The sequence below is a fragment of the Oncorhynchus mykiss genome, chromosome 19 (assembly GCF_013265735.2).
Source record: "Oncorhynchus mykiss isolate Arlee chromosome 19, USDA_OmykA_1.1, whole genome shotgun sequence".
NCBI lineage: Eukaryota > Metazoa > Chordata > Actinopteri > Salmoniformes > Salmonidae > Oncorhynchus > Oncorhynchus mykiss.
The window spans coordinates 26,690,806-26,706,217 of NC_048583.1; the positions used below are offsets into that span (position 1 = coordinate 26,690,806).

Here is a 15,412-nt window from a genome sequence, read left to right on the forward strand (position 1 = left end):
GAATCATGTGTGCTTGACTCGTTCTACACTAGTTCTAATCGTATCCTATTCAAGGTTGCGTTTACATTCGGAGAGAAATGCAGTGGATATTTGCCTCAATTCTCTATAGTGACATGCGTCGGTGCGTTAAGACATGTTACCACATGTTGCTTGATAGTGCAGACCGTAGGCAGTAGAGGGGGCTCGCGTACCGCTGATCGGCCAAGCATTTGACCGACGATAAACGTTGTTCTCTCCTGAAACTTGAAGAGGCTATGCTATGTATCATGATACTGTTTTACAATAACCTGTGGCATTTATGGATACAATTCTGTTGGCCAAAATATTTTATAACAGTTAAAGGTTTATTCAATTCAAATAAATTGTATGTATGTAATTTGTAAAGCCATACAACAATTAAAACGTATCAAATGCATTCAACTCCTAATAAAAATTACATATGGATTGGCATTAGTTTAAGAAGTTGCTGTGATGGTCATTCACAATCCTGAAAACAATATACAAATCTGATAAAAGCCTTTGAAATTCACATGTTCAATTTCAGTGCATACAGTATCAATCCCTTATAGAAAAAAGTGCAAAAATCATTATGAAACACCAATCGCAAGAATTATTCACGTAATTTAAAATCAATTTCATTAGTCTTCTTAATGAACTAAAATTTAAAAAAACATGAAACAATTGTGTACATTCAGGTTCCATACTGGCCTCTAAGTTGTAGAATTACCATCAGTTCTCCACAAAGAAAGGTCCTCCCCACACACTTAAAAACAAAACTCTGGGGTCATTGTGAACTTTTGGTTACACCATGATTTAAACAATCGGTCTAAAATGGCCAATTGGCTAGGTTGGGTTGGCCTATGATAAAAGCTAGCAGCTAGCCATTTTAGACCAATGGTTGATACCATGGTCTAAGCACTCCCTTCTGCAAAGAAGTGGCACATGATCTGCAAGCTATTTTACTTCCTCACAATTATATAAACTGGGTGTGCTCATTTGAATTGACCGGTGCCCCAGGTGGGTGGAGGTTTCACTTCAGGACCATTGGAATGGTCTAAAATGTGCAAACTCACCAGGCCATGCAAAACAAACACACCCATAGTTGAGAAGCGAGAAAAAACAGCTAGTCCAACAATTGAGGCCCTCCAGCCATGTCTGCAGTGGCCTAGCACTGCACCCCTCTGCTTAAAACCAGGTCATATTCAGTAGGCACAGAACAGAAGAAAAAGGACAAACAAACTATCTGAACTTGTTCAATAAGAAGCACTTGTTTTTGTTTTCAATTTTTTTTTGCTAATAAACACGACCCTGCATTCTTTCCTATGCGGCACCGGTCAGGCGTAGGGTCCAGGCCCAGTGACATGGCATCTGACTGTAAGACAGTTGAGGCAGAAACACCTTCAGACCACGAGGCTTCACCGGCTCCCAGTACAGTGGCTTGTGACCAAGCAGCACCACCTGTGCAAATAACAGGTGATCAGAGTGGAAATGCAGATTTGGTAGCTTGTTTGTTCTACCAGTCTGTCCTGTTTTCCCCAGATGTAAAAAAAGAAAAGAAAAAAACAACCCTGGTGCATTGGTCCCTTTCACCAACTGTCAACCAACACTACCTGGTTGTATATATTTAAATGGAAATTGTCAGTGTATCATACATTTTCTTTTTGCAATTGATAATACAATATTTTCAATCTAATTACCCATTCTACATGTGAAAATGTATACAGAAAGTAGCTGTGTGATCCTGTAGCTTACCTGAGTCTTTCCTGTAGAAACAATAGGTTCATTCAGAACAACATATCCACTTGGAGGCCAGTCCAGGAGAATTGCATAGATGGCCTTGTCCTGTGGTTTAGCAGTGTACCTATTGGAACACAGTCAAAAGCAATAATGAGCCGTTTATTAGTGAAAAGCTGTGCCTTTTTTATAAGAAATGTTAACTTTGATTTAAACTAGAGGACAAACAAGTTTTGGAACATATGGTTCCTTTTGTGGGCTTATATCAAAAGCCTGTCATGAGAGCGTCTGGTAGGCTTACTGTGACCATAGAACATCTTTTTTTATTTCACCTTTATTTAACCAGGTAGGCAAGTTGAGAACAAGTTCTCATTTACAATTGCGACCTGGCCAAGATAAAGCAAAGCAGTTCGACACATACAACGACACAGAGTTACACATGGAGTAAAACAAACATACAGTCAATAATACAGTATAAACAAGTCTATATACAATGTGAGCAAATGAGGTGAGATAAGGGAGGTAAAGGCAAAAAAAGGCCATGGTGGCAAAGTAAATACAATATAGCAAGTAAAACACTGGAATGGTAGATTTGCAGTGGAAGAATGTGCAAAGTAGAAATAAAAATAATGGGTGCAAAGGAGCAAAATAAATAAATTAATTAAATTAACACAGTAGGGAAAGAGGTAGTTGTTTGGGCTAAATTATAGGTGGGCTATGTACAGGTGCAGTAATCTGTGAGCTGCTCTGACAGTTGGTGCTTAAAGCTAGTGAGGGAGTTAAGTGTTTCCAGTTTCAGAGATTTTTGTAGTTCGTTCCAGTCATTGGCAGCAGAGAACAGGAAGGAGAGGCGGCCAAAGAAAGAATTGGTTTTGGGGGTGACTAGAGAGATATACCTGCTGGAGCGTGTGCTACAGGTGGGAGATGCTATGGTGACCAGCGAGCTGAGTTAAGGGGGGGACTTTACCTAGCAGGGTCTTGTAGATGACATGGAGCCAGTGGGTTTGGCGACGAGTATGAAGCGAGGGCCAGCCATCGAGAGCATACAGGTCGCAATGGTGGGTAGTATATGGGGCTTTGGTGACAAAACGGATTGCACTGTGATAGATTGCATCCAATTTGTTGAGTAGGGTATTGGAGGCTATTTTGTAAATGACATCGCCGAAGTCGAGGATTGGTAGGATGGTCAGTTTTACAAGTGTATGTTTGGCAGCATGAGTGAAGGATGCTTTGTTGCGAAATAGGAAGCCAATTCTAGATTTAACTTTGGATTGGAGATGTTTGATATGGGTCTGGAAGGAGAGTTTACAGTCTAACCAGACACCTAAGTATTTGTAGTTGTCCACGTATTCTAAGTCAGAGCCGTCCAGAGTAGTGATGTTGGACAGGCGGGCAGGTGCAGGTAGCGATCGGTTGAAGAGCATGCATTCAGTTTTACTTGTATTTAAGAGCAATTGGAGGCCACGGAAGGAGAGTTGTAATGGCATTGAAGCTTGCCTGGAGGGTTGGTCAGGACTAGGTTGCTTGTTTACAACTTTTTGGTAGCATTTATACTTTTTGCAGGAGTGAGTGATGGGATTTCTTCAGCATTCTAAAGCTCCCATTGTTAAAAACTCCCCTTCTTAAGATGTGACTTCCAACATTCCATTCACTGTAAACTGACTTGACACAAATCAGCTACTTTGACCACTCCCCAAAAGCTAGAAAAAAAAACATAAAATGTAAGGTAAAACTTGGTATAGTTATATTCTCTGCTATTCAAACCTTAAAATTATAACAGAAATATATTCTACCAATCAAACGATACAGCTGTTTTAGTAAAGGCGTCAACTACTTTCTCTCAACTTTAAAAGACAACGGAAAATGTGACCACTTTTCCAACAACTTAGACAGTATGACATATTAGTCTACTTCTCTGCTTTACAAAATAAGCAATCATAATATAAATATATTCTACCAAATCAGGAGATACAGCGTGTTAGTTTTATTTTAGTAATCTATTCCTCTATTTTTAGTAAATCTTTGTTTCCTCATATATCTCTCAGAACATGAATGTTTTTAAAGCTTTCCACCTTGCATGGATTTTTTTGGGGTTTCACTGAGCACAGTGCTTCTGTTGGAGGTAAGCATCATGTGTTGAATTTGTCATCACGTTGAAAGAGCATGCGTGCTGGCTGCTCTGATGAACTCTCCTTTTGCTATGGAGTAATTACTTAAGAACTACAGATGTGTCACGTAAGTCAAGTCCCATTTACATGAGAAAAGGTAATAGAATGCATTTGCTCCATTGTTTACATTTTTGTTGGTGGCCCAGTCTGAGGGTACTGACAGATTAAGGAGTGTGGCTTTAAGCATCCTCATCACAAGCTCCACAATGCCTGCTTGTTTGCCAACTTAACGCGAGAATCTACCCCTCTTGTTAGTAAACATGTTTCCTCATATATTTCAGATCATTAAAAAGTATTTACAGTGCCTTGCGAAAGTATTCGGCCCCTTTGAACTTTGTGACCTTTTGCCACATTTCAGGCTTCAAACATAAAGATTAAAACTGTATTTTTTTGTGAAGAATCAACAACAAGTGGGACACAATCATGAAGTGGAACAACATTTATTGGATATTTCAAACTTTTTTAACAAATCAAAAACTGAAAAATTGGGTGTGCAAAATTATTCAGCCCCTTTACTTTCAGTGCAGCAAACTCTCTCCAGAAGTTCAGTGAGGATCTCTGAATGATTCAGTGTTGACCTAAATGACTAATGATGATAAATACAATCCACCTGTGTGTAATCAAGTCTCTGTATAAATGCACCTGCACTGTGATAGTCTCAGAGGTCCGTTAAAAGCGCAGAGAGCATCATGAAGAACAAGGAACACACCAGGCAGGTCCGAGATACTGTTGTGAAGAAGTTTAATTTGGATACAAAAATATTTCCCAAGCTTTAAACATCCCAATGAGCACTGTGCAAGCGATAATATTGAAATGGAAGGAGTATCAGACCACTGCAAATCTACCAAGACCTGGCCGTCCCTCTAAACTTTCAGCTCATACAAGGAGAAGACTGATCAGAGATGCAGCCAAGAGGCCCATGATCACTCTGGATGAATTGCAGAGATCTACACCTGAGGTGGGAGACTCTGTCCATAGGACAACAATCAGTCGTATATTGCACAAATCTGGCCTTTATGGAAGAGTGGCAAGAAGAAAGCCATTTCTTCAAGATATCCATAAAAAGTGTTGTTTAAAGTTTGCCACAAGCCACCTGGGAGACACACCAAACATGTGGAAGAAGGTGCTCTGGTCAGATGAAACCAAAATTGAACTTTTTGGCAACAATGCAAAACGTTATGTTTGGCGTAAAAGCAACACACCATCCCCACTGTCAAACATGGTGGTGGCAGCATCATGGTTTGGGCCTGCTTTTCTTCAGCAGGGACAGGGAAGATGGTTGAAGCCAAATACAGGACCATTCTGGAAGAAAAGCTGATGGAGTCTGCAAAAGACCTGAGACTGGGACGGAGATTTGTCTTCCAACAAGACAATGATCCAAAACATAAAGCAAAATCTACAATGGAATGGTTCAAAAATAAACATATCCAGGTGTTAGAATGGCCAAGTCAAAGTCCAGACCTGAATCCAATCGAGAATCTGTGGAAAGAACTGAAAACTGCTGTTCACAAATGCTCTCCATCCAACCTCACTGAGCTCGAGCTGTTTTGCAAGGAGGAATGGGAAAAAATTTCAGTCTCTCGATGTGCAAAACTGATAGAGACATACCCCAAGCGACTTACAGCTGTAATCACAGCAAAAGGTGGCGCTACAAAATATTAACTTAAGGGGGCTGAATAATTTTGCATGCCCAATTTTTCAGTTTTTGATTTGTTAAAAAAGTTTGAAATATCCAATAAATGTCGTTCCACTTCATGATTGTGTCCCACCTGTTGTTGATTCTTCACAAAAAAATACAGTTTTATATCTTTATGTTTGAAGCCTGAAATGTGGCAAAAGGTCGCAAAGTTCAAGGGGGCCGAATACTTTCGCAAGGCACTGTAAGACTAAACATAACAATGTGGGGCTCTGGCCTTGTTCTAGGATCCTGAAATGCTGATAATGCTTTAATTAAGGGTCCTAGCACCGGTCCTAGCACATTTTACTAAACAGTACGTTGTAAATAGTATGTAGTACGATTAGTACACAGTATGTAGTAGGCATGACAGATTTCAGACAGTCTCTTTACTAGTCTGACAGTTTGTGAAGGAATAGTCATTGCGGTCAAATTGACACTCCATTTAGGGCAACAACGGCCATTTCCAATTTGTCAAACTTGATTAAAGAAAAATTGTCAGGATTATAGAACCCACCAACAATAACTGTCACTAATATTACACTCAATCTACATACAGTAGACTGAGAAACCAAGATGGCAGCATGTCAGGCTTTGTCTATGGTAGTGTTTGTAGTCCAGTGTTCGTAAGTCAAATTGACCATTTTATCGTGCCGTGACCTAACCCAAAATTTAATTTTTGGAATGTATTGTTGTGCAGCAACACTGAATAAGGCCTTTGCTGAACCACACTGTGCCTTTACTATTGTCCAGGCTCAGTTGTCAGCTGAAGTCGCTTTTAAACGCTGATAAAAAAAAAAAAAGTTAATGGTTTTCAGGAAATTTAAGATGAAACCTCAGATTCTTCCATGTATACCAGGCAGGGCAAGTCACCAGGCAGGGCAAGCACATGGAAACTTACCTGGGTTTCTTGTTACATGACTGTCACCTTTAGGTCGAGTGAAAAAGCTCAATCTCAAGTTGGGTTTTTATTTTCGAAATAAGTAATGTGTCATTACGTATGCTGGACACTGTACCATGGGGCACTGAGGCTTGTTACAAACGCCAAAGCTCTCACCCATCACAGCACCCTCTATTCGGGAGTGGGCTGGCCTTCCTTACCACTTCTGAGACAAAGTCATTGTCTGATAATTATCGCCTACGCTCACAGGACTGTATCTCTTTGACGACAGTTCATCAGGGCCAGGGGATTTTTTAAAATGTAATTTCTTTCAGGGCTTTATACACTTTTGAAACAGAGAAGGATGAAAATGATAACCTGGTTACCCCCTAAATTTATAGGGGGCTCAATTATACCTTTGAACTTTTCAAATAAACAGCCTGCATCTAAAAAATGCTGGTTCAAGGCTTTCAGAATGGAGGTTCTCTCAGTTACAATCTGTGTGTCAACCAACAATTGTTTAGGAAGCTGCGTATCTTCTCTGCACTCCAAACCTTTCACTACTTGCCAAAATTTGGATGGATTATTTACATTTTGTGAGGTAGATTTCAGGTAGTGGTCTGCTTTCAATTTACGGATCATAGCCACACCCATATTTCGAAGACGTTTAAAAGCCATCCAATCATCTGCCAAACCAGTCCCTATTGCTTTAGCCCACATAGCATTTCGTTCCCTTATGATTTTTTAAAGTTCCTTAGTAAACCAAGGGTTCTCTCTGCCCTTAATCCTGAATTTTTAAAAAGGGGCATGCCTATTGCGTACATCCTGGAATGCGTTGTGGAAGTAAGAAAAGGCTAGTTCAACATCAGGGATTAATTGCATTCTATTCCAGTCAATGCTAAATATATCATGTAAAAAAACCTTGAATATTAAACCGCTTCCAGTTTCTTTTCGTAATAACACGTGATATTACAGACATTAAAAAAATTACTAAAATAGCCTCTAACAATTTAAACTTCTTCCACTAAACATAAAACTACTTCTGGACAGTTGAAGAAAGTCAAAACATTTTCTTCATGAAAAAAAAAAAAAATTCTAGTTGCTATTATCATGAACTTACCAGATGCCAGGTATGATGCTGTCATTCTGGGCCCTCCATGCGGTGGTGTTGTAGATGGCCTCTCCATTGACCCCCAGCCACTGACCCATCTGCCTCAGACGCTCCTCAAAGATGGGGGCGATGCGTCCGTCATGTGTAGGTCCGACGTTCAGCAGCAGATTCCCTCCACAGGACACGGTCTCCACCAATGTCTGAATCACGCAAGACACAAGTATGCAATCATAAAGCCTTTATGACAGCTATATGAAATATTATAACATCTTCCATAGGCAGGAATGCAGCCAACCCTGCACTGCTCCCAGCAACATTTTGTTGCGTAGTTAATTGTGTGGGGCTGGAAAAGTAACCAAATTTCAGTCTCCCCTATAACAAAAATACATTTCTACTAGTTTCGTACATATGTTAGTCTAGGAGAGAAGAATGAAGCAAATCAAGTCACGCTGTAGAGTTGAGCATTTAGGTTACCCAAAAAACAGTGGTGAAGTGTTATACAAGAAACATACAGGACCAGCAGCATTTCAAAAACAAGTCAAAAGACTTTAGACTGAGTGCACTTTACAGTTAAATGATGCTGTTTATGAGTCATACTAAATCATATGCAAACAGGAATATGACCGATTCAGCTACAAAAAGTTTGTTATGGTAGTGGAAGAAGTTTTATTGGGTAGTAAGAGAGCTTAAGGGTCTGAATCTCCGGTTTACCATAAAATAAAGTGCTTTTCCAGAACCATTTAAAACTGACCGCCACAAGCTGCTCGATAGTGAAGTAGTCTTTAAGCTGGGCGTTTCTCCTGTAACCCCAGGAACCTTTGTCTATCGAAAAGCAGTTCTCCCATTTGTGTTTGAGCAGGTGTCCGGGCTGGTAGCGATCATCGCAGGTGTAGTAGCCTCCATGGGTACAGATGCTGCCGTAGCCCCAACGATCATTGGTCACCACGGTCTCTCGCACTGGGCTTTGGGGGGAGGGGGGGGGGGGGGGGGGGGGGCACATTAAATGAAATCATATCATGACGCATGTGATGTTTATACAGTTGGCGCATACATCATACTCCATAGCCTTAACTGACACATTAAATAGACCTATAAACTTAAAAAAGACATTGGTGTAGATTTTTAGACATATACGGCCAGTTTCCCTGGACACTACTGTAATGATTTGTAGTTACACTGTAATAACGTGTAACTGGTGTTAAATGCAGTCTGTAATTACAGGAGTAATTAAAGTTTCCGATCCCAATGCACCATATTTCAGCCTACGTAAAAAACGTGATAAGTGTAAGCCAATTGAAAACCGACCACCTCATTGACAACTCTGCAATTACGATCTGGAGTCTGATGCCCAGGCCCCAATGGCAAAAAACGGGTTCACAACAAACAAACAAAAAGTTATATAATTTAGTGGTGCAATTGACAATGGGTCAATTACTTTAACCATCAATTAACCATTTTTAGACACATTAATAAAGAGCTAGGGTTCAAATTGTGAGATAGTCATTCGTGCTTGTCAAATTGTAAGCCTGGTTGAATAATGGTTTATAAATGCATTTAAAAATGGTCATAAGACAAACTTTTATTCCATCATGTAACCTTGCAAGGGTTTCACTGATGAGGAGCACTCACTTTGGATGGGATGCATTGGTGCAATTATTTATTTACACCAGGAATTAAGGCATCTGCCTATTTGCGCAACACACTCAAAATAACGACGACCTTGAACGTGTCTACATGTGTTGACACTGACATGTAACAGTGCGAAAAGAAAGGCGGTCGAGTGGATGGTCAGTGTGCAAAATCCAGTCATGAAAGATTGCCTTGAAAGAAACATGCGTTGTAGGTCAAAAACATAAACACAGGAGAGAGAGAAAATTTCCCATGCAATTTGTTTTTCTTTTTTGGGAACATTGATTGTGCTAGACGATTTAACATTGGTAGTTAGCTACCGAGGTAAAGACAGATTCAGGTTGGATATTCACCTGTAGTTTTCCTTACGTCCACCAACAGCAGTTAGGGACCGTCAACATAGTGACAAATCAAATGTCAATAGCTCTAACCTTTACTCCTAAAAAATAAAATAAAAACATTCAAAACTTGTTCTAGGAAACCCGATGGCATAAACAAACATTGCACACTTTTTTTTCCTGTCGATATACATCTCACACTATTTTAAATTATTGATTTACATTTCAATAGCTCCTTGGTCATGTGACCTACTGACTTCAAACAAGGTTCAGAATGTCCACTGACTACCCTCTATATTGCACACCCTTTAGTTTGTCCATTTTCATCTCACACGATTTTACATTCATTTTTCAAACTTTATAATTTCAATAGCTCCTTGGTAATGAGACCTACTGACCTCAAACTACTTTCAGAATGTCCACGGATTGGTGGAGACGGGCGCCACGAGGCATCCAGTGAGGTAACGCAACTGATCCCGGAGAAGCTGGCGGGAGCCCCGGGGAGAGTTATTTTTTCTTTGTGAAGGACAGGGCACCCTGGAATGGGTTCGGCCCGAGAGAGGGGCCCAAGCCCTGGAAAGCGTTGCGGTTTCGGCGGCGTCCGGTGAGCTTTCCCTGGCCCTTGAAATTCCGGGTGAGAGAGTGTAAATCTCACGCTGGGCCGTACCCATATTCGCAGCAGGTCTCCAAGGTGAACAACCTATGGCATGTTATAATAATGTAGTTAAGAGAAGTTGGCAAAAAATATCCGTACTTCGGGATAAGGATTGGCTCTAAGGGCTGGGTCGGTCGGGCTGGGCTCGAGCCGCGTCTGTGGGAGCAGTTGCTCCATTGTCCTCGCAACCACTGGAAGTTCATTCTGCGGCCCATCTTGCGGTCTCTCGTGCGTGGTCTCGCAAGGGGCTGCGTGCTGGGGTTTGTCGGGGTGGTGTCCGTCGGCGGGCCGAAGGCAGACCGGGGGGGGGGGGGGGGGGGGGGGGGGTTGGGACCGGCGGCGGCAACTCTGGACACGCGCCGGGCCCTTCTCGTTGATCTCCCCAGTACGGCGCTCGCCGGGGAGGTCTCCTCTACGCTCACTAGACTTGAGGCTGAGACTAAACCCATTGACTTGAGGTTGAGACTAAACCCATTGGCCCCGCAGTGACAGGGTATTGCATGGATCTGTCTCATGCCCTATGAAGTGGGGAGAGGTATCTCCAGCTTGTCTGGGGTGGGAGGCCTACATCTGATGTGGGTAGTACCATCCACGCCCATTTATTTGCTGCGGAACCATAAAACAGACGGAAGAAGCCTAGGTTCCCACTGGGCACGGATCACTGAATGTCAACTTGATGAAATTTGACGGTGCGTTCCCACCTGCCGCGGTCGCACTCAAATCACCCGTGACCCCCTCATGTCAAAGTGAGGAAAGGGGATGATTATTTTCTGTTGCTTCTTCCGGCACCCGATCGATGGTGCCGCTAGATACTGCATTGGGTATTTGGTTCTCAAGCCTATAAGTACTGCGCTGGCACTTGATATCGATTGGGTGTAAAAACACAGTTAAAGTCTGCTGAAGGTTAGTAGCGGCAACTGATGTCCAGTTTGTAAGACAGAAAAGCCTCTGATAACACCGGGCGTGACTCAAATGGATGTCAATTTGATGATATCTGAACGTAGCATGCTACCCTTCGTGGTCGCACTCAAACCACCTTCGGCGTGGCTGTGACCCCCTCATGTCAAAGTGAGGAAATTCGATGAAGCTGGGGTAAACTGCGAGAGATAATTAAGAGTCTCGAGGCATCCAAATTCATCGTCATCTAATTAGTGACGAGCATGAATGGCTGAATGAGATTCCCACTGTCCCTACCTACCATCTGTTGAAACCACAGCCAAGGGAACGGGCTTGACGGAATCAGCGGGGAAAGAAGACCCTTTTGAGCTTGCTGCCCCTCTCCTGATGCGCACCACATGTTTGTGGGGAACCTGGTGCTAAATCACTCATAGACAAGCTGATTCTGGGTCAAGGTTTCGTACGTAGCAGAGCAGCTCACTCGCTGCGATCTATTGAAAGTCAGCCCTTGATCCAAGCTTTTGTCTGGGAAAGAAGGCGTCTTTCTCCAACATCCGCCTTCTTTACTTACGGGTTACCAGGTGCACGGAAAAGGGCCAAGGGCCAGACACAGAGTGTGAGAGAGCCTAGGCAGGCGGGTAGAAGGCATAAGACATTGGGCTCTGGATAGTTAGGGGGCTAGGTGGTGAACGTCCATCCGCCCGGGCCCGTCCTCTGGACTGTGAGTCAGGGGGACTGTGGAAGGCAAAAGGTCACCAGGTGCACAAGGAGGCCTCCCCCAAGGCGGGGGGCACTCAGAGTCCTAGCAGGGGCGGCCAGACTCAGGGGCTGGGGGCAGCATTCAGGCTGTGGAGGTTGGGGACTTTCTGAGCGGATAAAAGCGGACAGGTCACCAGGTGCACATAGCTCGTTTCAGGTTACCAGGTGCACAAGGAGGCCTCCATCAAGGCGGCGGGCACTCCGAGTCCGAGCAGGGGCGGCCAGACTCAGGGGCTGAGGGCAGCACCCATGCCATGGAGGTTGGAGTGGGGACTTAGACTGTGAGCAGAAAAAAGGTGGGCGGGTCACCAGGAGCACAGAGCCTGTTTCGAAATACCAAGTTTACAGAGCCTGTTTCGGGTTACCGGGTGCACGTGGGTCCTGACAGCGGGAGTATAGACGCTTTAGTAATTCCAGGGAGTAAGGTATACTCTAAGGCCAATGGAGACGGGTGTTGACCGGGTAGGGAGACTAGGTGTGGAGGCCTGGAGGTCTGTAGTTCCAGGGAGTAAGCTATACAAGCTCAGGCCCAGTAGCTAGCCATCTAGGCTACAGGTTTGAGTCACCATTAGAAGTTATTTTTATGTTATTGAGTAGGCACACAAACACGCCTTTGTTTGATCTAATTATTAATCTAACAATAAAATTCCTTATTATTTTGTAAGAAGTGTCAAGTATTTTTACATGTTGCAATTAAGTTGACTAAAGTTGAAGCTCATCTTTTGTTTCTGGGTATTGTAATGAAACGGCAGGGAGCAGGTCTTGAACTCTCGACCTTCTAGCCGAGGTCCGGTGCGCTATCGACTGTCCCGCAAAAGCATGCTCATGCAGCAGAGTCGATTTCCGCGCTTATAAACCCAGGGTCGTTCTTTTCATTTGGTAATGAGTAATTATATAGAAATTGCCCATAGATAACTATAAAAAGTTACACTTCACTTTAAATAGCTAAATTCTGGTAAGAACTAACGAAAACCTTGTAATTATGCAGTACTTGTGTTTATTTTTTCACTTGGATGGCGCTTTTAGAAACTGATTGTCAGAATGGGTAACTTATTTTGTAGGTAAACAATAATTACAAGGACACCTAGTAATTACATTGTGTTGTACTAGTGAGTTTATTTTCTCACTTGGATGGTGCTTCAGGAAGCCTTAAGATAAGGGTCAGGATGGATTTTGCATTATATTAGTACACATTAAGTAACCATCAACATACACTTCATTTTAACTAGCTAAATCCTGTGTAAACACCTAGTAATTACATTGTACTTTTGTAGATATTACATGCACTTTGTGGTGTACTAGTGCGTCTATCCTCCAACTTGGATGGCGCTTCCAGAAGCCTTAAAATAAGGACCAGGTTGTCAGGATGGGTAATGTACTATATAAGTACACATTAATGACAAGTATCCCTCAAGATACACTTCCTTTTAAGAAGCTAAATCCTGCGTAACACCTAGTAATTACATTGTACTTATGCAGATATTACATGTACTTGGATGGCAAGGAGGTACACATTGTTATAATGGGTAACGTACAAATGTTGTATTATTAGAATCTGGGATGACACCCATACGGTAGGCCCCAGTTAGTAATGTTGACCTATTTCTGATCTGTTATTGTAAACTCAACCACATTAAACCAGATGGTACACTTTTGGGGTGCAACTCCTAGCAACAACATCTTGAAGAGTGCCCATTCACGGGTAGCTAATTAGAGCCCATTGAGCCTTCAACCTTTGTAATCTCGGACACCCAGTACATTCAACCTTGTGACAGTTATTACTGAATCTGATGCAATAATGAAGAAACTAAACACTAAATTGAAGAATTTAGTGGAAACTTGTCCATTTGTAACAAGCATTACAGACTGCAATTACATGTTAATACAGTGTAACTATGAGTTATTACAATTAACTACAATACTTGTTACAGTGTAATTACACACCCCTTAAAATGAAGAGTTACCGAAATTTGCATCAACTGGAAGTGTGCAATTTTTTTCTGCTTTCTCCAGTTTTGCAATTATTTTATTTATTTTTATTTTACCTTTATTTAACTAGGCAAGTCAGTTAAGAACAAATTCTTATTTTCAATGACGGCCTAGGAACAGTGGGTTAACTGCCTGTTCAGGGGCAGAACGACAGAATTGTACCTTGTCAGCTCGGGGGTTTGAACTTGCAACCTTACTAGTCCAATGCTCTAACCACTAGGCTACCCTGCCGCCCCATTAGTCTAGCACCTTCACTAATATGTTTTGGGAGTGTGGTAGTTTTGGGAGTGTGATTCTGTCTATTATCTCTATGACTGTACCTCTCGTTGTATAGCCAAGCCAGGAATCCGGTGCTGTTCCAGTATTTATCAGGAGCATCCCCATCTCCATCGGACCACAGCAGCTCCGGCTTGTACTTGTTGATGATCTCATAGAGCTCAGGCAGCGTCTTAGTTGTGGGGAAGAGGTTGGTAGTGTACAGGTTGGCAGCGTCCTGCTCGTAAAGCGGGTTAAACCACTCAAACAGAGAGTGGTACAGTCCCAGACGCAGGTCGCTGTTGGCTCTGAGTGCTCCAGCCATTTCTCCGACAAGATCACGTTTTGGACCCACGTCCACTGCGTTCCAGTTCCAGGAGTTCTCCGAACCCCACAGAGTGAAGCCTGCAGATAGAACAATAACAGTAAACCACAAATACATTTTTATAGGCCTAATCTAGTGGAATCATATGTATTACTTTATTAAAATGGCTACAGCAACACACACACACACACACACACAAACACAAACACACACACACACAAACAAACAAACACCTTCATGGTGTTTCGTGGTGAGGACAATATATTTTGCCCCGGATGAGGCAAAGATGTCAGTCCATTCTTTGGGATCAAAGAACTCAGCTGTAAACTGTGGTGCAAAGTCTTGATACTTGAAGTCTGGAGGATAGTTCTTCTGCATGAAGTCAACATAGGACTTTATCTTCTGCTTCTGCCAAAACCACCTGGAATAAACATCCATACAAATTATAAAACATTTTTTAAAAAACATATGGGCTTGGGGAGTGAGGTACAGTTGATCAAAGCATTTAAATTCTTCCGTAATTTATCTAATTTATTGAATTGACCACAGCAGGAAATGTAGATTGTGCATTTAAAGTAGGACTAGTGAGGAAGAAAGAGCTTATTACTTTCTGTATTGTACAAAAGTATAGGCTAACCAGCTTACCAGAACCACTCGCTACCAAAGCTTGGAACAGAAAACACTCCCCAGTGAATGAATATTCCGAACTTGGCCTGGTCATACCACTCTGGCAAAGGTCGGGAGTCGATGGATTCCCAGGTAGGCTCATATTTACAACTGCATACAGTAATCATCAGGAGAAGTGCGACAGAAACGAGGGCTAACTTTGAAGAAGACATAACTCCTACGAAGTCAGGTAACCGAAAGCTGCGTTCAGTTGAGTTTTGCATCTAAAATAGCTTACCGATATCACATGATGCTTCCGCAAATGAATCACATGAGAAAAACAGGAACACCTTTGCTAAAAAACGATAGATTCCGCTCATTGGACGCTGAT

The 15,412-nt window shown here is 42.3% G+C and overlaps 1 protein-coding gene across 1 annotated transcript; it reads right to left on the reverse strand.

The window, feature by feature from the left end:
* Positions 1-323: 323 nt before the first annotated feature.
* fuca2 (alpha-L-fucosidase 2) lies at positions 324-15,382 on the reverse strand. The gene is made up of 7 exons (XM_021573740.2): positions 15,061-15,382; positions 14,649-14,836; positions 14,156-14,495; positions 8,320-8,530; positions 7,578-7,768; positions 1,753-1,861; positions 324-1,458 (listed from the first exon to the last, which is right to left on the reverse strand). The coding sequence occupies exons 1-7, from the start codon at positions 15,303-15,305 to the stop codon at positions 1,321-1,323; spliced, it is 1,422 nt and encodes a 473-aa protein (XP_021429415.2). The 5' UTR covers positions 15,306-15,382; the 3' UTR covers positions 324-1,320.
* Between the last annotated feature and the right edge of the window lie 30 nt (positions 15,383-15,412).

Bases quoted from the DNA above. Each gene is read 5' to 3' on its own strand.
- fuca2 (XM_021573740.2), bottom strand. From the start codon at position 15,305: ATGCAAAACTCAACTGAACGCAGCTTTCGGTTACCTGACTTCGTAGGA. The intron at 14,837-15,060 runs GTAAGCTGGTTA...TGTTTATTCCAG, and splicing joins TTTGGTAGCGAGTGGTTCTG to GTGGTTTTGGCAGAAGCAGA. The intron at 1,862-7,577 runs GTAAGTTCATGA...GTGTTCCAATAG, and splicing joins AGCATCATACCTGGCATCTG to GTACACTGCTAAACCACAGG.